The following is a 26,732-nucleotide window of genomic DNA, read 5'->3' on the forward strand; positions in this document are numbered from 1 at the left end:
GGCGGCAGAGGTTTGCCGGGCTGTACATATTTGGCGCGCTGCGCTAGTTATGTAAAATCACGCCATCCCGTGTCTTCCTTTGTTTACGTTTTGTGAGTGCAGGTGTGCATGTGATGTCGGCCTTCGGGTCCAGGAGTGTTTTGTGTTTTGGTAATGTTTTATTAAACAAGTGCTTGTACGCGAAACTGTGGTTCCAGTTATAAAAGCTATTTAGAGCTCGTGTTTCGTTTACGTATTTGTTTCGGATGTTTACTGTCACCTTGTACTTTTAAGTGAAAACAGTTTTCCTTCTCACTCAAAGTGGTATTTATGTTCAAGCACGCGTTTGTTTTACAATGAAAACCAGGAGTTCTAAACGGTTATCTCAGACACCAGTTATTGAAGAGGAATCTGAAGACAATGGAGGTGATATTTGTGGGAAGAAACAAAGGCTTGTTAAAAGAACTGCCGCAAAAATGTCTCGATCATTAAATGTTGAACCTATGGTAGAGAAGAAGGAAGAAGTTAAAAACGGAACTAATTATGAACCTTTGATAGAGAGAAAGAGAGAAGTTAAAAACGGAACTAATTATGATTCAGATTCATCTGGCAGTAGTTCTAACGAGTTTTTGCAACCGCCAGACACATTAGACTTGGATTCAGATTTTTTTAAAGTGAAGAAAGAAGAACCAGCTTCTGACTTTGCAGCAATTGAAAAGGCTATATTCTCTGATGTTAAGAGATTAAGCGATTCTGAGAATTCCGATTGTGAAAAGCCATTCTCATTCAAGGATAATTTTAAAGTTATAAGTAGTGTCAAAACAGAAACCCCTTTGGTACGCTCTTCCAAGGAAGATCTCGGGAATGTTAAATTGACAGGAATTGAAAAGAAAGTAGTGAAGAAGGAAATCACAAGAAAAGGCAAAGCAAAGTCAAAGAACATTCAGGAGAAAAATGATGTTAAGCAAAGTAGTGGCCGTCAGACAAGGAAGAAATTACCAAATAAAGGAGATCTGAAGAAAGAAATTTCTGATATTGATAAAATGGATGTAGCACAGTTATTAGCTCATGGAGAAACTCAGCGTAAGGAAAGTACTGAGACAAGTGTATCTCATTTATCTGAATCAGATGATGATGTATCGGATTGGGAGGAGGTTGGAGGTGCTGATACATTGGGTGGAAAAGAGCATTCTATCCCTGAGAAGGGTGTTGAAGTAACTCTTAAGGTGCCGGAATTGTTTAACAAACGCAGAAAGAAGCGTTTTGACATGGAAGCTCATTTAAAACGTAAACTGAATAGGAGGAGACGAGAAATTCAAGTTTTAGTTCATAAAGTTCACTTGTTGTGTTGGATTGCTCATGGTGGATATGTGAATTCAGTTCTTAATTCAGAAGTGCTTATGGGGGTTTGTCTTTCTCTCATTCCTTCTCAGCATTGCTATCCTCCTGATCGAGCCGACCTCAGCTATTTGGAGCAGATTGCCAAATGGTTTAATAAAACGATTTATGTTGAGAAATCAAATTCTCCTGATAAAAAGAAAGAGTCACTGCCACTGCAACTGTCTTTACAGAAACAATTGGCAACCAAAGTAGCCAACTCAGAACGAGATTTAGTTTTGCTCTTTATTTGCCTTTTACGTTCTCTGGGCCTTAGCGCTCGGCTTGTCATATCTCTTCAGCCACTTCCACTAAAACCACCGGCTGATGAGCTGTGCTCTCTCTCTTCTAAGAAGACAACACAAAGTTCCAAGAAGGGAAAGGGGAGTCCTAAAAAGTCTCCAAAGAAAAAAGTTGGAAAGCCAGATGGTATTCCAAGCAATAATGCAGTGCCTAGCCAGAAACGAGGTGTAATGTGTAGAGAGGAAGCTGTTGAGCGTTTAAAGGAATTCAGAAATACCGGTAGTGGTGAACATTCAAGCAATAAGTCTTCCAAAACAACCAGTAGGCCTAGTACCAAATCAAAAAGTGCTACAACCCAGAAAGAAAGCAATGAAGCAAATCGTTCATTAAGACCGAGGAGAGAATCAAGTGTGAAGTATAACGATTCTGAAAGTTCTGATGAAGGTTCACTTCTTGTTGATACATCTACTGCTCATGATAAGGGGGTCAATATCAAAAAGGGTGGAATAAATGATAAAAAGCATGCAGTACAAAATTCTACAAAAAGTAATAGCATTTCTAAAGACAAAACAGAAGCAAAAAAAAATTCTGAACCAGGGAGTGTAAGTAAAAAACCTGCTAATACAGGTGGTAAGGATAAATCCATGAAATTAAGAGATGGTCATAAATCCAATAAATTACCCTCAGAAAATATTGCTAAAAATTCTAAACATACCAACTCAAAGAGTGTTCCTTGTGATGGTGTAGTTGACAACGGTAGTGACGATTTCATTCCAGTTGCTTCATGTTCATATCAACAGAAAAAAGTGAATTCCTCTGTGATGAAAAAGAAAGATAAAGTGCAGGAAAATGGTGATAGTGATTTTGAACCTGAAGAGCAAAAGGTTCGAAAGCGTACAAGTGGTCCTTCAACAAAGAAGGTTGATCGTAAGGTACTATCTTCTGACACAGATGAAGGGGAGGGTGACAAAAAAGTATCTCGGAAACAAGGTTGTGATGTGTGGACAGAGGTATACCTGGAAGCTGAGGAAACATGGATTAGTGTTGATGTACCTCGAGGGAAGGTTCATTGTGTTCAAGAGTTGTATGTAAGTAATTTTAGTTTCATGTCCTCTCTTTCTAATTAATCCAGTTTTGAAAAGTTTGTCTTTTAACTATTTAATAGTTATGCTGAAAGTGATCTTAGAGTTATATTTTGTTTACTCGTGTTAGGTTAGTGGTTAGTCTTAAGATTAAGCCGGTATTGCTGGTTCCCTTATGCTGCCCACCCTATAATATGTACCGTAATTACTTCTAAGCCTGTTGCACTTGGGGAATAATTTTATAAAATATTATGGCAATTGGTGCAGTATTAATATTGACGTTACTCGATTTTCCTCCTGCCAGGCATCCTATGACACAGAGCCCTGTTAGGGCTGCTTGCAAGTGGCAAAACTCCCTGCATGAGCCATAGGTTACTCTTACAGAATTCTAACCCAATCCTGCCCTTCTGTGCTTTGTGGTTAGTAAGTGAATAATGGTAACCAACCCTTGCTATCAATAATTTTGACATTGACAGAAATAAATATTAAGGTCGTGCTTTCTACCGAATCAGGATCTAACCTGTCACTAACAGTAACCATCAGCATTCATTAATGGGGCCTAGAGATGTTATGACTAACAGTAATGTTTGTCCATGCTGTAGTCAGTGCCCTTTGCTTGCATTTGTTATATTGGCAGCCATGTAAAACCACTGTCCTTCAGTGTGCTGGACAGAGAACAAAGGAGTGAGGAGAGAGTGAGAGAGAGGATTGTGTAACGTCAATGTTGTTATGAAAGCTACCCTTTTAACAACATGTGGTAAAACTTTTGGACAGTTCAAAGTGCTATTCTTGACCGTTAAATAAATACCTAAGGAGTAGTGGCTTACTGAGGCATTGGTTGAGAATTTACTTCTCAGCTGAGTTTGAATATCAAACAACACATGCGAGTTTTTCACAGTGACAAATCGTTGTTCTGTGGTTATGATTTGTGATTCCATGTTGAATTGTTCTGATGTTTTTCAGAGTGGTTGATGACCTAGATGTTTGGCTCCTTTAAACAACAAGCATCATCACGCTTTTGGCATTTATATATATATTTTTTTACATTTTATAGGCCTGCTTACTAATCTGAGGATTGAAAAATATGGTCATTTCATTTCTCTTCTTTACATCCCGTTTTTCAGTTTCCCCAAGATTTGATGATGTATCAGAGTTCTCAGTCTCTACATTGGTCTGAATACTCTATATATACAACTGCAGTTTTCCACCGCTTTTTGGACCTGCTGTTAGGTATCTTCTCATTGGAGATTCTTTTAGGTTCTGGCGTCCACATCAAGAGGTCAGACCACCTCCGTCTCAGTTTGGTTACATATACCTTATTTCGGATTCTTTGTCCACCTATAGCATTCTTGACGTCTTCATTCCAAACTCTGCCTCTCCCATCATACTTCTAGTGTTAAACTTTCCTTCTTTAAACGAATACGTTGTGGTTGTCCCACTACTATTACTCTTAATTACCTTCAGGGAATTACTCTTCATAAATTGTTGAGTGCCAGCCATTATATTTAATGATGAAATCGGACAGCATACATCTTATATTTATTATTCTCAAGGTGTGGGGTGATAAACTCTCATACATTGACAGTATACACAAATATTGAATAACCCCTTCAATCCCGAATTTTTCTCATTTGAAAGAAAAATTATTTCTGACTGGATTTTGATTTTAGGTCATACTGGGGATGTACTTACAAAATTTGGTTGATGAGTGACCTCCCGTTACTAAAATATATAATGTACAATATACTGTAGGCCTACATTTGGTCTCAAGCGTTGCTGAATCCGAAACTTTTACCTTGGGATAGTAACCTTCTTAGGACAGCATTAGGAGGTTTACAATGTTTCTACTGTATTAAATATTAAGCCATACATTCCTATAAAACTGAAATTATTTATTTTTGAGATATTTTCATTGTTTACAGATAATTACTTACAAATATTCATATTTTGTTCATATGTTACCGACAAAGAAATGCTTCATAACAATTCACATTCATTTTATTGCTTATGAAAGGCTGCAAAGCAGTTTCTGTTTTTCTGTTTCTATTTATACAAAGATGTACTCCACATTTTCTGCAGATAATTTGTGATCACTGGGTGCAATTATTCTTCTTGCATCGAGGAGGTTCTTTATTGCCATCATGTTCTGGTAAGTGATCAACACTATCCATCTGCACTTCCCTCAATGGTCACCTCTCAGTTGTTTGCTTTTTATTAGCTGAAGGTGATGTGACAGGGCTTGTAGATGGCCTTTTTCTTTTGATACCCGTGAACTGGTTACCAACCTTCACAAAAGCTTCAGCTACCCTAAGCCTGAAATCTAACAAATCCGTTATCTCCTTCTGTGCCAACCAGCATTTCTAGCATCTTGTCGGAACTCCAGCCAGCTTTAGACTAGCCTATAGCAAAATCCACAGCATGAAATATCATTCTCAGTGTCCATTGCTCCTCCAGATCTGAGGAGAAAAGCAGCAAAAGTACAGTTTCTCAAGAAGACCTTTGCACACAGGAAGTCACTTTTGTTCAATGCCTTACGAGATCCACCTGTGATGAGGTTAAAATCCAGGAATCCACTCTGGATTGATCTACACTCCTATAAAAAATTCAATGTAACAGCAGAATGGAGACAGCGATAGGAACAATGTCCACCCACCAATGCCTTTCTGATTAAAGACCCAACGAAGAAAGTGCCAGGTTTCGATCTTCGTCGACATGAATGGTCAAAACTCAACCGTTTCAGAACAGGCCACGGCGGGTGCCGATATATGATGAAAAAGTGGGGATATTGTGAAAGTGATGCATGTGAGTGTGGTGCTGAGAAGCAGACATTGCTTCATGTTGAGAGCTGTCCACTGTCAGCATTTAAGGACGGTTTACGGACTCTGCACGAATTGACACCAAGTGCAATGGAATGGTTGTCGAAGCTGGACATTCTAGTTTAATTACGCCTACCTCTATATTTTAATTTGTATGTTAATTGTATATTTTTACAGATTATGCTTGTAAATGCCATACGATAATAATAATAATAATAATAATAATAATAATAGTGTCCATTTTCTACTCCAAATGAAAATTCTGTATAAACTGATCGGCTGATCCAGTAGATAAACTCCACCCAATTCGTGATTGCATTTCGTAACAATTTCAGGTCTAGGTATTTCATTATACTTTGCATTAGCTTTATCCCATCTCTTTACCTCATCTTCCTTCCCTATTCCCACAAAATTTGATGCAAGCACAACGCCCTTATTGTCAAACCATTTCACTACAACAACATCTCCATCAGCACTACAAACTTCTTCACTGTACCCTCTTTCTTTCTTTTTTCCCAAATTATCACTAATAACAAGAGGAGCAGAAAATCTGTTAATTCTTATGGTGTTGGCAGCATATATTTTCTTATTTTTCAGTACCGGTACCTAATACAGTTCATGGCCTGTAAGAGAGATCCTATTGCAAAGATGAAGAATTACTGATGGTCCTAGTCCATATGATTTCAGGGCTGCTTGGTCTAATTCTGTTGTACTGCCCTGATAGAGTAAGAAGTCATAAGCAAGGCTTGATTTCCCACATAGTGCAAGTTGTTTTACATCCCATGGATATGGCTTACCTCTGACATATTGTTTTACATTTAGCTGTCCTCGGAATGGTATCATTTGTTCATAAATACAAATTTCTCTCTCAACTTGAAGTTCTATGAACCTTTCCCTCACACAATCATAAATAGACCTAAGTTTCCAAAACCTATCATTGTTTCCAGGTTTGTTTAGTGTGTCAACCATGTGCAAGTTATTCCTAATTTGAAAAAATCTTTTTCGATTCATGCTACTCCTAAATTGAAGTTCAGTTGCACTATCCCAATACATTCTAACGTGACGATATTTAGTTGCTCCCATAAAAATGTGCAAACCAAACAACACTTTAATTTCCTCAGGTGTGGTTGGCTTAAATGTCACGCCTTTCTGAAGTGCATAAATATTTGTTTTCTCTGATATGTTCTGAAATAAATGTTTTGGAAAATACCACAAGCAATATCCCAATGGGGAAAAGAACTTCTGTATGAGAAGTGCTACGTGGATAGTCAAACTGAATATCGAAAGGAATAAGGGGCTTGTGTTTCCATCGAATATCAGACCTCTGTGTCAGGAAAATAACTTCAACAGAAAATTCAGCATCTCCTGAAGCACCAATGGTATATCCATTGCCACTTCTCTCGCTTGAGCTGTTAACAGAAATCATCTCAGCATCAGCTCCTGAAACATATTGCACAATAAAACAATATTTTAATAATTATTAGCTAAAAATTTGGGCAACACAGTTTGCCATAAGAGTACTGAAGTTTCATAATATGTAATATTATTGAATGTGATAACGCACCAATGCACTGTATTTGTGGCTGGTGTAGAGTTTGTGGTTCATCCTCATCAGACACATCTCGATTCTCCAACAACTTCAAAATCGTATCAACGTTGCTTGGGTTGATGAGCCTGAATTTCAACAAAAATATATTTTTAGGGAACTCAGAGAACAAAAAAAAGTTTCTTTCTACATTTCTAAGAAAAAATCTAGAGTATACAACACTTAATCTTCTTCTATATTACTAGAAACTACCAGGTATATAAATGAAACTTTGTGAAAGACAATAAACTCAGTCACACTTGTATTTGCAACACTTGAGATCCCATGTACAGTATACTGTACATAATATACATGGAAGTTATGAGTCAAGAGGTATGAAATACTAAATATAATTAGTATGCATATTCTATTTAAACCTTTCCCTTTAACCCCCAAACAGAATTTTACCCTAAAAAGAACAAAATGTTAAAAATAATGAATACAATTTTTCCACTTACCTCCACCAACAGCATGCTTGTCTGCCATGTTTATGGTTTATCTTCATAATTCACTAATGTGTTGGTAGATGTCACTTCAACCAATTGAGAAACAAAGACAAAGCATAGAAATCTCTAGCAAGATAGAGAACTCCTCTATTCACTAAAATTTCTTGGTGCTATAAGTTAACGAATTTGATGTACAGTATGGCGCAGAGACGTGGACCATCCTCAAATGTGATCGTGAATGGATAGAAAGCTTTGAAATGTGGTGCTGGAGGAAAATGTTAAGGATTCCTTGGGCAGCTCATCGCACGAACACATCAATCCTGAATCAACTTCAGATAAAAGTTTGTCTATCGTGTAAGGTCTCTCAGTGGATTGTACACTACTTTGGACATATAATGCGCTGAGATGGTAGTCTTCAAAAGCTAATTGTTGAGGGTGAAGTCCAGGGAACCAGACAACGAGGATGAGTACCAACGCGATGGATTGACATGGTGAACGGCCCCCTACAGTGTTAGGCATAGATATCAAGGATAATTTAATAAAAAACCACCTATTCAATACAGTGTTCTCTCAGAGCAACCACATTGAAAGCTTTAGATAGGGAAGAATGGTGGAGTATGGTTCATCGGCTAGAGGGTTGAATATTATGTTAGTCATGATGCCTCAGTCATGAGGCAAAACGAAGAAGAAGAAGAAGATTATGGTCACATTCCCACAATAATTGAGGATTTTAATTTGGAAATTACCGTAAAATTCTCTTTTAAAACAAAAGAAAACAGGTCTTCCATTATCATTTAGACTTTCACGGCCCGTGTAACTATTCATGAGGTGTATTTTTAGGCTTATGCCGTGTAATTAATTATAAAAACACACTCAACGCGTTTTGAAAGGAACCTAGCCTTTCTTCATCAGGAGACACAGGGAAATGAAATGACGCATAGGAGAAAGCAACAAGGAACTTAAAATGGTGCCCTAAGATATAAACGGGATGCCATTTTAGCCCCAGATAGAGACAACGAATGGCAACAGTAAAGCATTACTCTCTAATGGTTCTGATAATAGTGTGTTTTTATAATTAATTACACGGCATAAGCCCAAAAATACACCTCATGAATAGGACTTCCATTATCTTGTTCCACATTCCCTGCAGAAGCTGCAGCGTTCAAGGATTCAACATACATAAATGATTGATTTCAGGTCCTCTGAAAGTTCTCTGGAGTGAGTACTTCCCGACCTTCTTATTCCACTTCTTGTACTTCTTTTTAATAATTTATTCTTCCTCTTCCTCCCATGTATTGAACAAATACTTTAGTAATGCTGTGTTATTGAGATATTTGTATCTAGGTAAACTTCAATAACTTACTCCAAACTCTCCTATAAACTTCCCCCAAGAATTTTCAGGTCCTTTGAAAGTTCTCTGTACTGAATAGGCTACTTCTTGATCTTCTCCTTAATAATTTCATCTTCCTCCCATGTATTGAAACATTTATATTTCCATAACATTTATATCTACATTAAAAGTAATCTATCAACCTTATGCAATTATAGTAATAAACACCCTGCATTTATGCACAGTTACAAAGTGTAATGACCCCTATGTGCTCTTTTGTCATGTCCACTCATAATAGATGGCCTTATATTGACTTAAATAAACTTGTGCCCATGCGACTCCTTTCTCCAGGGTCATTCCTTCTACAGTGATCTTACAGTAGGTAGCCAGTCACAGAAGCAACATTTAACTCCACATGGGCATGCGCTATGTGAAGTGTTACATGAGGATAATGATATAATTGTAATTGATGCTGAGGGAAGTCTGTAACTCAGATTGATTGATTGATTTGTTTGTTTGTTTTATTTTATTTTATTTTATTTTAGTCGGTCGGTCGGTCGGTCGGTCGGTCGGTCGGTCGGTCGGTCGGTCGGTCGGTCGGTCGGTCGGTCGGTCGGTCGGTCGGTCGGTCGGTCGGTCGGTCGGTCGGTCGGTCGGTCGGTCGGTCGGTCGGTCGGTCGGTCGGTCGGTCGGTCGGTCGGTCGGTCGGTCGGTCGGTCGGTCGGTCGGTCGGTCGGTCGGTCGGTCGGTCGGTCGGTCGGTCGGTCGGTCGGTCGGTCGGTCGGTCGGTCGGTCGGTCGGTCGGTCGGTCGGTCGGTCGGTCGGTCGGTCGGTCGGTCGGTCGGTCGGTCGGTCGGTCGGTCGGTCGGTCGGTCGGTCGGTCGGTCGGTCGGTCGGTCGGTCGGTCGGTCGGTCGGTCGGTCGGTCGGTCGGTCGGTCGGTCGGTCGGTCGGTCGGTCGGTCGGTCGGTCGGTCGGTCGGTCGGTCGGTCGGTCGGTCGGTCGGTCGGTCGGTCGGTCGGTCGGTCGGTCGGTCGGTCGGTCGGTCGGTCGGTCGGTCGGTCGGTCGGTCGGTCGGTCGGTCGGTCGGTCGGTCGGTCGGTCGGTCGGTCGGTCGGTCGGTCGGTCGGTCGGTCGGTCGGTCGGTCGGTCGGTCGGTCGGTCGGTCGGTCGGTCGGTCGGTCGGTCGGTCGGTCGGTCGGTCGGTCGGTCGGTCGGTCGGTCGGTCGGTCGGTCGGTCGGTCGGTCGGTCGGTCGGTCGGTCGGTCGGTTCAAAGAGAAGGAATGTTAGTGGTCATGAAAAGTGGAGGTAATCTTATATAACATTTACCAAGTGTTTGAATTTTCTTCTATTTTGACTGGACCCATGGTTTGGTAATGAAATGGCTGATTAAAAGACAGTGTGAAAATAAATGGCCTATCAAACAATTTAGGCCTATAGTAGGCCTACTGTACTTCAGTTAGCCTACAGTATTTCACCATGTTTTAAAAAAATTATAAGTTTTGTTAATTATTACAGCAATCTACATTATTAAAAATTATTTAAACATGAAGAAACAATCTGTGTACACTGTCATCCTAAGACTAAAGGCCGTATCTCAAGAACCTGAAACGTTTAGGAAACGTCCTAAATTACAAACTGTATCATTTTCTTTTAAAAAAAATGTTAATGGTTTTTTGTCATTTGTTGGTAGTAATTGCACTTCCTCAGAGATACAGCTACATTGTTAAGGAAGATACGATGCTGCTAATTCACTTATGATTTCAATAAACTTTTAAGATATGGCATAATTTGTTAAGAGGGCTGCTTTGCTTGGGAAATTACTAGATTGAAATTACTATGATAACAAAAATTAAAATTAGAAGAGAAAATGAGATTCACCTGTAGACATAGGACAGCAGTACAGTACTTGCATTCCAATGTGATTGTCTTTCATGATACAAAATATTAGGTCCAGTTCATGGTCCATAAACTGTATTTTCCATTTCACTACACAATCATTTATTCATTAAAGTAAACTTTTGAAAAAAATAGGTTCTGTCATTAAACTAATAAAGCCGGGCTGAGTGGCTCAGACGGTTAAGGCGCTGGCCCTCTAACCCCAACTTGGCAGGTTCGATCCTGGCTCAGTCCGGTGGTATTTGAAGGTGCTCAAATACGACAGCCCCGTGTCGGTAGATTTACTGGCACGTTAAAGAACTCCTGCGGGACTAAATTCCGGCACCTCGGCGTCTCCGAAGACCTTAAAAAGTAGTTAGTGGGACGTAAAGCAAATAACATTATTATTATAAACTAATAAAAACCGTAATACCAATAAAATGAACTCTCACATGAAACTGCATTTACTAGAAGTTAGCGCTGTTTCTTAACTCTTTGTGTCCATGAGTTTTTGAAGGTGATGTCATGCCATTTCTTCATGAACATAACATGTAACAGACAAACTTTTTTTTTTTTTTTGCTGTCCAGTGACTGCGGGAAACTCGAAGTGACATTATTTGCCAGATTGGCCAGTTGACTTATTTTTCTATATACAGTATTTAATCAGTAGTAAAACATATATGACTACAAATATGGAAATATAATTGAAAATTTGATATTTTTTACACAGGTCTAGTTCAGACGATATGATGGGCTATCCCTCGTGACGAATATGATTGTCTTCCTGATAAACTTAGTTTTTGTGAGATCTTAAGTGACTAGAGGCCAGATTTTTCTACATTTTTGGCACACATTTGTTCTGTTAGGCACTGACTGTGTGATTTGGTTTTTCTTCATGAGCTTCCATTGTTTTCTTGCATTGCGCTTGTCAATTTCTGTTCTCTGCCTTTCTTGCTCGAAGTGCTGAGTTCCTGATTTGACACTTTTTCATGTTGGTTTTTAGCGCATCTTTGTGACGCCTTTGTGGTCTTCCAAATTTTCTATGACCATCCTTTAGCTGGGAGTACATAATTTGTTTCGGAAGACGGAATGCAGGCATGTGAACGATGTGGGCTGTCTAACAGAGTTGGTGCTTGATAATCCTGGACTCAATGCCAGTGGAGTTAGCTTCTTCCAGCACACTGGTGTTAGTGCATCAATCTTGCCATTTCACCCTCAGGATCCTTCTCAGGCAACGTTGGTGGTATTTTTCCAGGCATTGGACAATATGGTGTACCCTCAAAAAGAGCATGCTAGATTTTGAGAGTAGCAGTAGGCATTTTACTTACAGAAATTTATAGATATCAATTTCTGTCAATAACAGACTATATTATTTGAGCATAGAAATCTGTACCTTGTCAATTTTTGTTAATAACAGAATGTATGTTTTGTTTGGGGACACTGTTTTTCATGTTAAAGAGGTACACTAGTAACTTTAGACATGATGATAAGCTTTTGAGCTTTTGCCATGTCAAGAAAACGAGGTAAAATTCTTTGTTTTGCAGAGAACGTTCCTCCATGTCCTCGGAAGAAAATACCGATTGTTCACGAGAAAGAATTCTCTTATATTGAAGGTTTGAATTTGAGAATTCTTCACCGTTGGTCTGTAGTAACTGGTACTCTCATTCGTCACCAGATGGCTCACGGTTAGCATACCAAGTGGGAGCTGACGACACTGTCTAAGCTCCAGTTAAGATGTTTCTTGTTACACTGTACTTTATTTTTATTTCTATTTATTTCTTCTGCCACATTTGTCCCTGATTCATCTGATGACCTTGTGGTTACTTTTCAATACACATACGGTGTTATATAAAATGTCTTTTCATTATTTATTAATTGTGTAAAGTCTTTCTTAACAGTGTATTGAAATTTAAACCTAGGAATTTCATTTTTGTCCGTATTGAACTGAGAAAGGATGATAGGAAAACTTAAAACGGTCCACCTTTTCAATACAAAATGTTATAGTTTATTTATAACATGTATTTGTACTTGGAACTAGTTTCAACGCTGGTCTGCGTCATCATCAGCCAAAATGTGGGAATAGGCAAGCATGTAAGCATTTATATTACACAAGGCGTTACATTAAACAATACCCATCTTACAAGGAGATAAAAACAGGGACGAGTATAGAAACAAATGAATCGTTGAGAAAACAAAAGTTATACATATTAAAAATAACCTTAACCACACATCCTTGCAGTGCGAAAGTGTTCTTCTTGAATGATTCCTGAATATAAAACACACGTGCACACTTTCTGAAGAGCCAGCAGGCAGGACAACGTAAAGTGAAACCTTAAGAGTTCTCATTTTTCTATGTTCTGACTAACTAATGAAGTCTCCCTTAAGTTCCTGATAAACATACAAAACAGGAAATTTTCCTTCACTCTCAACAATAGCTATAAAGACCAACGGTAAAATTTCATTTTAAATATTGTGCAGAGACGTGAAAGCATGATTTTGAACATGATATAACTCCTTCATATAACCCAGTTTTTTACACAAGGTGTTACATTAAATAATACACATCTTACGAGGAGATAAAAACAGGGACGAATGTAGAAACACATGCATCGTTGAGAAAGCAAAGTTATACATATTAAAAATAAGCTTAACCACACAACTTGCAGTGCGAAAATATTTGCCTTGAATGATTCCTGAATACAAAACGCACGCGCACACACTTCTAAAGAGCCAGCAGGCGGGGAGAAAAGTAAGGTGAAACCTTAAGAGTTCTTCTGAGAAGAGTTCATCATTCTTTCTATGATCTGACTAACTAATGAAGTCTTCCTTGAGTTCCTGATAAACATACACAACAGGAAATTAAACAATACACATCTTACAAGGAGATGAAAACAGGGAAAGTTATGCATATTAAAAATAACCTTAACCAGACATCTTGTAGTGCGAAAATATTCGTCTTGAATGATTCCTGAATACAAAACACACGCGCACACATTTCTGAAGAGCCAGCAGGCAGGAAAAAGTAAAGTGAAACCTTAAGAGTTCTTCTGAGAAGAGTTCATCCTTTTTTCTATGTTCCGACTAACTAATGAAATATCCCTTGAGCTCCTGATAAACATACACAACAGGAATCCTATGCATAACTTTCCCTGTTTTCATCTCCTTGTAAGATGTGTATTGTTTAATTTCCTGTTGTGTATGTTTATCAGGAACTCAAGGGAGACTTCATTAGTTAGTCAGATCATAGAAAGAATGATGAACTCTTCTCAGAAGAGCTCTTAAGGTTTCACCTTACTTTTTTCCCCTCCTGCTGGCTCTTTAGAAGTGTGTGCGCGTGCGTTTTGTATTCAGGAATCATTCAAGGCAAATATTTTCGCACTGCAAGTTGTGTGGTTAAGCTTATTTTTAATATGTATAACTTTGCTTTCCCAACGATGCATGTGTTTCTACATTCGTCCCTGTTTTTATCTCCTCGTAAGATGTGTATTATTTAATGTAACACCTTGTGTAAAAAACTGGGTTATATGAAGGAGTTATATCATGTTCAAAATCATGCTTTCACGTCTCTGCACAATATTTAAAATGAAATTTTACCGTTGGTCTTTATAGCTATTGTTGAGAGTGAAGGAAAATTTCCTGTTTTGTATGTTTATCAGGAACTTAAGGGAGACTTCATTAGTTAGTCAGAACATAGAAAAATGAGAACTCTTAAGGTTTCACTTTACGTTGTCCTGCCTGCTGGCTCTTCAGAAAGTGTGCACGTGTGTTTTATATTCAGGAATCATTCAAGAAGAACACTTTCGCACTGCAAGGATGTGTGGTTAAGGTTATTTTTAATATGTATAACTTTTGTTTTCTCAACGATTCATTTGTTTCTATACTCGTCCCTGTTTTTATCTCCTTGTAAGATGGGTATTGTTTAATGTAACGCCTTGTGTAATATAAATGCTTGCATGCTTGCCTATTCCCACATTTTGGCTGATGATGACGCAGACCAGCGTTGAAACTAGTTCCAAGTACAAATACATGTTATAAATAAACTATAACATTTTGTATTGAAAAAGTGTATTGAAAGGTGGAAAAATATATATTTTTTTTTTTAGGAGTAAATTTTTAATGATTTGTAAATCAGTACAGAATCATCGTGAGGTTTATTGTGTGTAATGTAGAAATTAAGGTCTAAACGTTGGGTTAAACAGTTGTTCTCAGAAAAAGGACACTGGGCTTTAATGAGTTAGTCCAAGGCTGATTAAGAGATTGTCCACTGTATGTATGTATGTACATATATTATTCAAATTATTACCTTTGAAAGAAAATATACTAATATTTTATGTATGGATATAGGCTCGAGCTACAAAGCCAGTCACATATGTTCTGGCATGGAATACAGATCGCACATTGAAAGATGTGACTCGGCGATACTGTGCACAGTTCCATACAGCTACCAGGAAGCAGAGGGTTGATCAAGATTGGTTAGATAAGGCACTAAAGCCGTTTCTGGTCCGTCGGCCCACAGCACGAGACAGAGAGGAAGAAGAGGATATGGATAGACAGTTACAGGATAGGCCATTGCCTAAGACTCTTGCTGAGTGAGTTTTGTATTCATTATGTTGGTGAGATGATAAGATAGACCCTTTTCTTGGACAGATCATTTCCAAAAGGATGAACTTTCAATCATTTAAAACATGTTATTCCAATATCTTTCCCAAAAAATTTGGCTTATTTACGGAAAGTGCTTCATGGTATAACACTTTCTCTTTCGCTAGGTGTTGTTGAACATAAAATTGTGGAAATTGAAATATAGGCCAGGATTGGACAAATCAGAAAAATTTAGGAGCCAGTAAAATTTCTAGGTTCCAGACATAAAAAATATGAATCATTTGCTTCCCTTTATAGTGACTCCTATATTGCATTCACTGCTATAGCACTACATTTAATGGGCCAAAAAAATGTGGCACCAACATCCGCTAAAACCAAAGGTTTAGTTTCTTGATGTAATGATTACGAGCTGTCCCGGGATACATCAAATGCATCAAATGCTCAACTCTTTCAAGTCATTGTTCAGTTGTAGCTGATGCTTATAACTGTTTTTCTGTCTTTAGATACGCTAGAGGGACGGCAGTAACAACAACAAACAAAGCACCTTAGGTAAAATGTTAATGCTGAGTTGTTTTAAAAACAATAAAATTGTTTTTTTATAAGTTGTTATTTCTAGAGGGCAAGGAAATTCCAAAAATATTGTGTTGTCCTCAGACTGGAATTTACCAGTTACTATTTGAAAGTGTTAGGCGCCTACGCATTTCTTTTTGTTGCCATGGTGACTGGTGCCTGGGATTTGTCTAGTCCTGACATGGGTCTACATTTCTTTGATTTCAATCAAGTTTAAGAAAGCCAAATTGATAAAAATTAGATGCTGCATTTTTATTTTTTACTGTTGGCTGCACTGACTGCTTTATTGTGAAGATCATACAGTACACCGTGTACTTACATCAGGTGTTAAGAGAAAGTCATGTCAGTCGCTTACATGGGGCAATATTGCTCAGAGAGAGTTGGACTTCAATAAAAATATGCAATAGTAAAGTCAGCAGTTGACTAGTTGGTAACCTGGTGAACAAACTTGATAGGCAAGGAAGTCTAATGAATCATGTTTTTACATACTGGACAGTTTACAGGCAGAATAACAAATAGCTTTATATTTTAGTGATATTTATGGCATTGTTGATGTTAATAACTTAGTACTGCATTGGATCTCAACTTGTTGGATATTTATTTGGGATCAGAATAAGGTTGTCATTTTCAATACTTTTTAAAATATTGTTTGTATATAAATATATCATTGACATACTAAATTGTACCAAAATTCTGTTCTACATCCATAGGTACAAAAACCATCCTCTATATGTTCTGCCACGGCATCTTCTTAAATTTGAAGCCATCTACCCTCCTGATGCTCCACCTTTGGGATTTTTTGGCAAAGAACCAGTGTATGCTCGTGAATGTGTGTTTACGTTACACTCCAGAGAACTATGGGTAAAGGAAGCTAAAGTCGTCCGACCTGGAGAGAAACCTTACAAGATTGTGAAGGCACGGCCCAAGTATGACAGGGTAAGACACATTTACCATATTTTCCTTTTTGAGTAATTTTTAAGGCTATTTATATTTTAAGTACTCTGCTAGGCCATAAATCAGTCGTCTGGTTAAAAATTGCCATAACTCAGAAATTGAAGTCGAATAATGATACTAAATTATAAATTCCACCTGTTCAATACATAAGAGTTTTTTATTTAAATTTAAGAAATAGTTCTTAACATATTAGATATAGGGACATGTTTCACCCATAATGAGGGCATCATCAGCCTAAAAATCTTGTACCTGAAAGAAAGATAGATCAGGATCCTGATTGTTCTTATACCTAAATAAGAGGATACTGTTTTAGGTATAAATGTGTATAAAATGAGTAGCAAGTAGAATATAGTAGTTATGACAAAATCTTATAATCAATCCTTATTGTAGATCTTTATGAATGTCTTTCCGTTTTTTAAAAATGTGGTAACAAGTGGTTGGTTAAAAGTTAAAAAAGAATGCGTAAATTGCTGCGCTGAAATAAAATTTGGTAAATATGGTGCCTTATTCTGGAGATGGCGTAAGGAGCTTATAATAGCTTAATATTTAGGATAAAAGTCACTCTTAGTGGTAGTAAGTTGTTAATATTATCTGAAAAGATAATATGACAAACTTCTTGAAGCACTTAGGAGCGAGGACAAATACTCGTCAGTAACGTAGCTATTTTTATAATTAGCTGGTAGACGTGGTTGTAGCTTCTTGTAGTAAAAGTTCAAAGGAAAATGTGCGAGGTTAAGTAGAGCTTGTGGTGTTATGTTTTTTCAACAGTTGTTATGTTAATTTGGTTAAAGATGAGGTAAAATCCAAAGTTGTTTGTCTGTTGAAGTTGTTAATCTTATATGAAAAGATAAGGCAACAAATTTCTTGAAGCATTTAGGAGCGAGGACAGGTGTTGTTCGGAAAACGTAGCTATATTTATAATTAGCTGGTGGACGTGGTTGTAGCGTCTTGTATTAAAAGTCGAAAGGAAAATATGCGAGGTTGTGTAGAGCTTGTGGTGTTTTGTCTAAAATAGGAGGAGAGTGAAATGTTAAGGAATAAAATTAAAGGAGAAGGAGAGAACGAAGAAAAAATGATGTGTGTGAAGATTACTTACCCCTTCAACAGTTGTGATGTTAATTTGGTTAAATATGAGGTGAGCTGAAGAAAATATGTTGTGTGTGAATTTCATTCATCTTTCCAACTGTTGTAATGTTAATTAGTTGTCATGGTAGCGTTTGAATGACTGATGGCTTCTAGTGTTATACCGATGCGAGATTGGCGGGGGAGGGCGCGGAGATGGGGGTGGGTTGGGCGGGGCGTCAAGTTTAAGTGCTTTTCGATGTGGTTGGCCCATGGGGGCGGATGGAGAGGGAGCTCTGCCTCCTAAAGTAGGAGGGGTCTTGAAAGAAGAAAATTTTAGATTGTTTATTAAGTTATAGTTTAGAGATTGCAACAATTTTGGTAAAATCTCGTATAATGGGTTTTTAACTTCAATAATATCATTAAGGTTTGAATTTTTGTTGTAATATTGGTCTAAAAATATATAGATGTTTTCTAATTCGTTCATTAATTTCCCTTTACCTACTTTTTTAATAATAGTGAGGTCTTGATCTATGGTAGTAAAACGATGACCTATTTCTTTCATATGAGAGCTCATAGCTGAAAATTTGTTATGTTTGGAGGCATTATAATGTTCTGACTATCTAGTGTGAAAGCTGCGGCCAGTTTGTTCAGTGTACGAGACGCCACATTGGGTGCAAGTGAGTCTGTAAATGCCTGAACCTGAGTAAATGTTATTATTTGAATTGACTGTGTTTTGATTGTAAAATAATTTTCGTTGGTGTTATTTGTTCTGAAGGCTGTGCAAGTGTTGTTTTTTTTAGGGGGTTCGAAATTTGGTAAATGTCTCGATTGTTGTAAGTAAAAGTAATAAAATTAGATTTTTTGGGTCTGTCAGGGATGAGGTTAGTTGTTAATTTTAGTTTTATTTTGTTGGTTAATAGTTCCTGGTTTATATCCATTAATTTTTGCCAAATCTTTTATGTAATTGAGTTCATCTTTTAGGTTTTTAGGTAATAGAGGGATTTTTAAGGCTCTGTAAATTAAACTGTGGAAGGTAACTAGTTTATGGGATTTTGGATGTAATGAAGTATTTTTTTATTGTTATTGCGTTGTGGGTCGGTTTTCTGTAAATTTAGAAGTCAAAGTTATCATTATTACGTGTTGCTGTGATATCTAGGAAATTTAAGGATTTATTGATTTCATCTTCCTTGGTGAATTTTATATTTTTGTCTAGGTTGTTAAGGAAATTTTAAATATTATTGCTGTTATTGTGTTCTTTATTAATAATTACAAAAGTGTCATCTACGTATCTGATATTTTATGATATTCTAAGGAATCTAAGCATATGTCGGCTAAGATGCCAGATAAGGGGTCTCCCATAGCCAGACCATCCTGATGGTAAATTTTATCATTAAAAGTAAAATAATTATTTTTTAACACAAAGGTTAGGATTCTTAAGAAATCTTCTATTTCAAGCTTGCTAAGTTTACTATGTTTACTGAGGTTGTCTTTCATGATGTTTACTGTTTCTTTGGTTGGTACATTAGAGTACATATTAGTAATGTCAAAAGAGCACATAATGTGGTTAGGTTGTAAGGAGAATTTTGTTAAAATATCGCAAAAGTCTATTGAATTCTTTAAAGGGAATTTATTATTTAAAATGTAATGTTTTTTGAGAAAATGGTGGTTATATTTAGATGTTTTATAAGTTGGGCTGTTTCTACAATTGATTATTGGACGTATGGGAGTATCTTTTTTCTGTAATTTTGGTAATGTTCTGACTGTGGGAATAATGGGGTTTGTAAGGATTAGATTTTGTTGTTCTTGCTCATTGAGTAAAAATGTAGAATTTTTTAATAGTGTTTTGCTGTATTCTTATTGTGGGGTCTTTTTGACTATTGTGTATTTTTCATTTGTAAAAAAATCCTCTGTTTTAATAGTCTTCTTTAATAAAACCTTAGTTCGTCCTTTATCAGCTTTAGTTACTATTATGTTGTTAATATTTATTTTGTTTTTTATATCTTTAATAAATTTAGTGTTGTTGAAATCAGAATTTTTATTTATTCCTTCAGTTAATATCATATGACATTTTAAAAAACGAGACGTTCGTAAAGATCTACAATAAGAATTGATTATAAGATTTTGTCATAAGAGTACTTATAACTACTATATTCTACTTGCTAGTCATTTTATACATATTTGTGCCTAAAACAGTATCATCTTATTTAGGTATAAGAACAGTCAGGATCCTGATCGATCTTTCTTTCAGGTATGAGATTTTTAGGCTGATGATGCCCTCATTATGGGTAAAACATGTCCCTATATCTAATATGTTAAGAACTATTTCTTAAATATAAATAAAAAAATTGAACAGGTGGAATTTATAATCTAATATTATTATTTGACTTTAAGTACATTTCAGTACGGTCCATAACTTGAGATTTGTAACATGTAACTCAGAAATTGTCGATTTGGATTTCCATTTTTCAAGCTCTCTCTGGTTGAGTACTGCAATGAGTTGTATTGCTAATCAAAACCAAACTAAACTGAAAAAATTACTATAGAAATGTCCAAATTGTCATGTTGAACTTTTCACAGTTGCACCTGTTCAAATTATAGTAGTTTTGAACAGGAACAATATGTTATCTGTCATTGTTCTACAGTAGCTTGATGGCCAAGCAGGCATCAATTTTTGGTAATGAGACAAAGTCTCTTAGTGCATTGGCACTGCCAGTGGCTCCAAGTAGCCTACGCAGTGGCGTCCACGGTAAGCACTAGCCAGTATATTGGTAGGTGTGCTAGGTACCAACTGATGAGCCCACCCTAGCGCACGAGGGCGAAACGCTGGCAACTAAGAATGAGTTAGCTGGAAAATTTATGTCCAATAACGGACCATTTATATTGCTACCAAGAATGTCTGATTTTATAGAGACCCGTAAACTTTCAATCTCATATAACTCAGAACTAGCTTTTTTGAGATGTCTTACTTTTGAACCAGACGATCAAAATGTGCCTGGTTATTTTTCTGTAGTTTCATAGATCTTTGAATGATATAATTCCTCTCAAAGAGCTACTATGAAATGGATTTTAAATACCGTATTCACGCGAATAATACCTGCATTTTTTAAAAAAATTTGGGGCACGAAATTGGGATGCAGGTTTTATTTGCATCAATGTCGGTGTTTTTTTTCAAAATCAGCTTTCCTAAATTTAGGGTGCGGGATTATTCGGTGGCGTGTATTATTCGCAGAAATACGGTGGCGGGGATTATTTGTGTAAATACCCGTATTTACGCGAATAATGCCCGCACATTTTTTAAAAATTTGAGGCACGAAATTGGGATGCGGTTTTTTGCGTCAACGTTGGCATTTCGTTTTTTCAAAATAAGCCTACCTAAAGTTAGGGTGCAGGGATTATTCGCGTAAATGCGGTACCTTAGTGTTTGTAATTTAATGTGTATAATCTGATGTTTGTAATGGCTGATCAATAATATTCTGCCTTGAATGCAATCAACTTCAGATAAATTATGTTTTTACTGTGCAGTGAGTTTCTGTCAATAAAAACAGCGAATGTCGAAGATAAAGTTTGTCACTGTGAGCAGTAACAGTCGGCCATGTGTCACGGTGATGTATTGTTCAAGTAAAGGAACAAGTCACAGTTCATCCTTTCTTTCATAGCACTAAACTTACTATGGGGCTACACTATGTATGAAATAAAGATCAAAGAATACTCAAATGTAAGGTATGTGTGCAAAATAAACTGTGCTTCATTAAAGATAAAACTTGTTCAATACAAACCAAGATAAACAGCATGAGTGAAAAAAAAGTGTCACTACCTGTACAAATTTACTTATTACCTTTCTTAATATTTTGTCATTGTATACACTGAATAATCCTTTACTTTCTTTATGAATATTAATTGCCATTCTTTACACACACCACTAATCACTAACAGCAGGTTGTATTCTGATCAGACCCTTCTCTTTCTATTGATTTTGTGAACTTTCCGTGAGAGAACATTTTCTTATTTTTGAAGCTTCCGAGGCTCGCTTGAAATAATTCGTAAGGTATAGTCTCGGAAACTTGCTTAGAAAGAGAATCAAGAGTAGAGTCCTTTGCTCCGGGTGAGTTGGCCGTGCGGTTAGGGGCGTGCAGCTGTGAGCTTGCATCCGAGAGATAGTGGGTTCGAATCCCACTGTCTGCAGCCCTGAAGATGGTTTTCCGTAGTTTCCCATTTTCACACCAGGCAAATGCTGGGGCTGTACCTTAATTAAGGCCATGGCCGCTTCCTTCCCATTCCTAGGCCTTTCCTGCCCCATCATCATCATAAGACCTATCTGTGTCGGTGCGACGTGAAACAAATAGCAACAAAAAAAAAAAGAGTCCTGTCTCAAAGAATGTCTAGTAGCGAGATTGGATGTGATACATCATGTTCTTAACGTTGTGAATGCAGAATTGCTTCCTCGTGACTCCCAAGAACTCGTTGGTGAATTCACAATCTTTGAATCCATCTATTCCAAGATCAAAAACGTGATTTTAAGAGTGCAAAAGGATATAATAATCTTGTTGGAGAAAATTAGTACCAGCATTTTCACACATCTTTTCAAAATTGCTTGTTGTAAGCTGCGTTTGTATTTAGAAAATGAAGTCATCATCATCATCATCATCATTTCTTCGGTCCAGCAAGCCGGATGCGGTTGTGTACGAGCCTCCTCCAGTTTGTTCTATCCATCCACAGATGCTGCTCATATATGCAGGTAGCAGGTAGAGACCCTTTTCGGAGGCAGCCCTACCCAGGGAGTGGCGCCCCTGCCTGTGTGAGTCCCAGAGCACACTGACTCGGTGTGTAACATCTGGTAAGGGTCCCAGCTCAGGTTACGAGTGAAGACCTCAACGACTTCTATAGCGGAGAAGGTGGACTTTGGTACGGTGGAGATGGCGGAAGAGGCAGCCCTGTATTCAGGGATTAATATGAGTACAACCTGCTGCCTTGTAGGTTGAGGTGACTGGACACCAAAGGCTAAGGGAGAAAACCCTGAAAGAAAATCTCCGTCTGTGTTAGGCTCAGCAGGTCAACGGAGGGATTACTGAAGAAGTTGCTTTCAAGAATAATATGAGCATCGGATGTAGAAAATGAAGTATTGTCAATAATAAGAGAACCTAAGGCTCCTTCATCATCAACTAAGCTTTGCTGTTCTGATAGCACCTGTGACATTAGCCTAGTAATGTTTTCTTCTGAACAGATGCCAAATAGCGCTTTAGGGTTGATTTGCTGGGTGGTGTGAACAGAGCACATTTTGGACAAACTCATACACAGACTGAGATTTGCTTTGCCATAAAATGCAGTATCTAATGGCTATTTCACTCCACTTGTATTCTCTCTCTTAGAGCATCACATGAAAACTCATGGAAAGATGGTTGGTCCTTTCTTCCCTCAGTGTTGCTACACAGTGGAGCACAACAGAAAACCATGACACTTCTTCTTCCGGCACTAAATAATGATACTAAGCTCGGCATGCTACGATAGCCACCTGCAGCCTAGGGGCTTCAGGTAGGCCGAATGCTAGCATTGGGTGGCTGTGAGGAGAGTTATTAATGTGGACAGGATTTCTGGTGGAATGACTAGGGCTTTTATGATAAATGTAGGTCTAAATAAAAGTTCATTTGATACACCACGTCATACAGTGTCAGCATGTAAATGTTCTCTGATGACTCATTTCGTGTTCACCCTACAAAGTTAAAAATTCAACCATAAAATGCCCAAAAGAGATCTGGTACACCGAGGCAGTTGGTCATGTAGTTAGGGTCGCGCAGCTGTGAGCTTGTACTTGGGAGGTAGTGGGTTTGAACTCCACTGTTGGGAGCCCTGAAATGGTTTTCCGTGGTTTCCCATTTTTCAGACCAGGCAAATGCTGGGGCTGTACCTTAACCCTTACACTGCTATGCCCGAAATATCTCGGGCGTGGTAATGTGTCACGTCCTTGCTGCGCCCGAGATATCTCGTTGGTAACTTTAGCTAAAGTTCTGAAAAAGAAATATATACCTTTGGAGTTTCCTTTGTTTTTCAAACTTGAGAGACAACAAGCTACATCTTTTAGCAGCGTAATGGGCTATCATTCAAAACGGAGGCTGCATTTTAACGCTATCTGCGGTCATATATCTGAAATAATGCACTCAGCTCAGCGCGCAACCTAGGTTGGCAGTCCCGCAAAGCACCTGTATCCAGGTTTTGTAAAAATGGCTTCAAGTAGCGGACGGCGCGTTCTTTCCGAGTTCAAACTTATAGAAGCTGTGAATACCCTTGAATCGGAAGATGAGTACTCGGATATCAGTGATTTGGGTAGTGATTACATCGTAGTGGCAGTGATGACAGTGATAGTGCTGAGTCTCAAGTACCAGCTCCACAAACCAGGGAAAGAATTTGTTCTGAACCTGAGTAATATGTTTAGTCCTGTAATACACAGTTTTGATGACAGTTCATCGGGTATATCATTCGGTGTGATTCATGATGAACCAGCGGTTTTAGATGTATTTCAGTGCTTCTTTTCACAAGAAATTGTGGAGCATATAGCAGTTGAAACAAACGAGTACTTTGTATTTGTTACGCAAACAATGCCACTGTCTCCAAGTTCAAGGCTACAGAAATGGAGGGAAACCACACCTGAAGAACTGTACGTCTTTTTCGCCGTGACAATGCTTATGGCAAGAATGAAGAAACTTACAATTCTTGAATACTGGTCAACTGATCCTCTAATAATGACACCGCAGTTCTCAGATTTCATGTCTAGAGACAGGTATCTCTTATTATTGTGGTTGTTACATTTCAATGACAACAACAGTCAGCCTGAAGGTGACCGGCTGTATAAAATAAAGCCTGTAATTGACCATCTCAGAAACAAGTTCAGAGAAATGTTCATCCCGTTTGAAAACATTTGCATTGATGAAAGTTTGATGCTTTTCTAAGGCAGGGTTTCATTCATACAGTTTATCCCATCTAAGAGACACAGACTTGGAATAAAGACATTTGTTATCTGCGATTGTGAGACCGGATATGTGCTGGATTTTATTGTTTACACAGGGTCAACTACAGAAATAATTCCTGAACGTGAATTTGGGGTATCAGGTGCAGTTGTCTTGACGCTAATTGAAAGGTACTTGCGGAGAGGACATACATTGTGGGTAGATAACTGGTATTCAAGTCCACGACTGTACGATCACCTACACAAAAACAAAACCAACACGTGTGGTACCGTCAGGAACAACAGGAGTGGTATGCCGAAATAGGTTTGTGATTAGTTGCAGTGAAAAGCCTGGCCTGGTGGTTTCCAGTACCCGTGCGTCGTACCCATGTGAGCAACCCCGCGGGTCTGGGCGTAGCCTGTGAGTTGTACCACTATATGAGCGGCATCGTGGGTTAGCGTTGCCTGTGATTGGTACCCACTATGTGAGGAACACCACGGGAATACCGGCACCCGTGACTAGTACACCTAGGTGAGGAACCTTACCGGTTTGCGTTGGCTATGAGTGGTGCCATTGTGTGAGAAACGCCATAGGTCTGCGTTCCCTGTACAAATTGCAATACTTGTGAGTAGTACCATCTTGTGTGGAACACCGTGAGTCTTCGCTACTTTTGATTAGTACCCCAACATGACAAATACCATGGTTCTACTTTACTCGCGACATGTACCATTCTGTGGGGCCTTAGACATGAATTTAGCACCCCTTCAGACATCAAGCATCATTGTGTTTTATAAATGGTCCCTTGGTCAGTAATACTCTAATTAACTACCTTCTTTTTTAGTCTGATCCACTGTTTTTTTTGTTTGTTTGTTTTTTTGTTTGTTTTTGTTTTTTGTAAGGTTCATGTCCATCCATTCATTCTTCATGACATTTTTTCTTTTATGTTGGTCAATGGATGAATTTGAATTTTTTGTTATTTCATTTCGTACCATTAGGGGCCGATGACCTCGATGTTAGGCCCCTTTAAACAACAAGCATCATCATCATCATCATCATCATCATCATCATCATCAGAGTGTGTGCAGAAGTCAATGAAATGGTACCAAAAGTTGTTTATCCACCAGCTGGACATCACTGTTCAAAATTCTCATGCCCTCTTCAATGTCAAAACTGGACAGAACATATCTCTAGCAGATTTCCAGCTACAGCTTATAAGGGAACTCATCCAGAAGTACCACATATCTAGACAAACCAGTAAAAGAGGACGTCCTACATCTGGACGTCCACTCGGACTGACGGAGAGACATTTCCCATCCCCTATACAACCTACTCCAAAGAGGAAATTTCCTACATGATGCTGCCATGTATGCTCCAATTCAACAACTGGCGAAAAGAAGAGGCGAGAAACCCGGTACATGTGCATCAAATGTGACGTGGCCCTCTGTGTTCACCCCTGCTTCGAAATATACCACACGTTAGTGAAGTTTTGAAGATGGGCACATTGGATTGTCTGTTGTAAATTATGAAACAATTTGGTGTAAATTAGGTGAGTTGATATTTTAGAACTTGGTGTTTTCACTGCATTTCTTATTTTGGCCAACCCTGACTTAAATTTAATTTTTGTTACATTACTGTAATAGTGAAATGTTCTTTGATTGCTATTTATTAGGAAATAATTAGTCATAACCGATCTATTCAAGGCGATGACCAGTGAGTACCCTGACTATTATGGACTACCCTGATTTGAAAAATAGCTAAAATGTCTCACATTCGTAATTGTAGAAAGAGTGTTGTGCAATTAGGTGAGAATTTAGCACTTGTGAAAGAGGAATATAGAACTTTTTAAAGGAAAGTATATTTTTGGTTCACA

The 26,732-nt window shown here is 38.1% G+C and overlaps 1 protein-coding gene across 1 annotated transcript in view; it reads left to right on the forward strand.

The window, feature by feature from the left end:
- Positions 1 to 335: 335 nt before the first annotated feature.
- The window catches only part of Xpc (DNA repair protein complementing XP-C cells homolog), a 64,716-nt gene continuing 38,319 nt past the window's right edge, over positions 336 to 26,732 (forward strand). The window contains exons 1-3 of the mRNA XM_067143975.2: positions 336 to 2,687; positions 15,081 to 15,325; positions 16,616 to 16,841. Coding sequence (XP_067000076.2) covers positions 336 to 2,687; positions 15,081 to 15,325; positions 16,616 to 16,841 — 2,823 coding nt within the window. The remainder of the gene's footprint in view (positions 2,688 to 15,080; positions 15,326 to 16,615; positions 16,842 to 26,732) is intronic.

Source organism: Anabrus simplex, chromosome 3 (genome assembly GCF_040414725.1).
Source record: "Anabrus simplex isolate iqAnaSimp1 chromosome 3, ASM4041472v1, whole genome shotgun sequence".
NCBI classification, from domain to species: domain Eukaryota; kingdom Metazoa; phylum Arthropoda; class Insecta; order Orthoptera; family Tettigoniidae; genus Anabrus; species Anabrus simplex.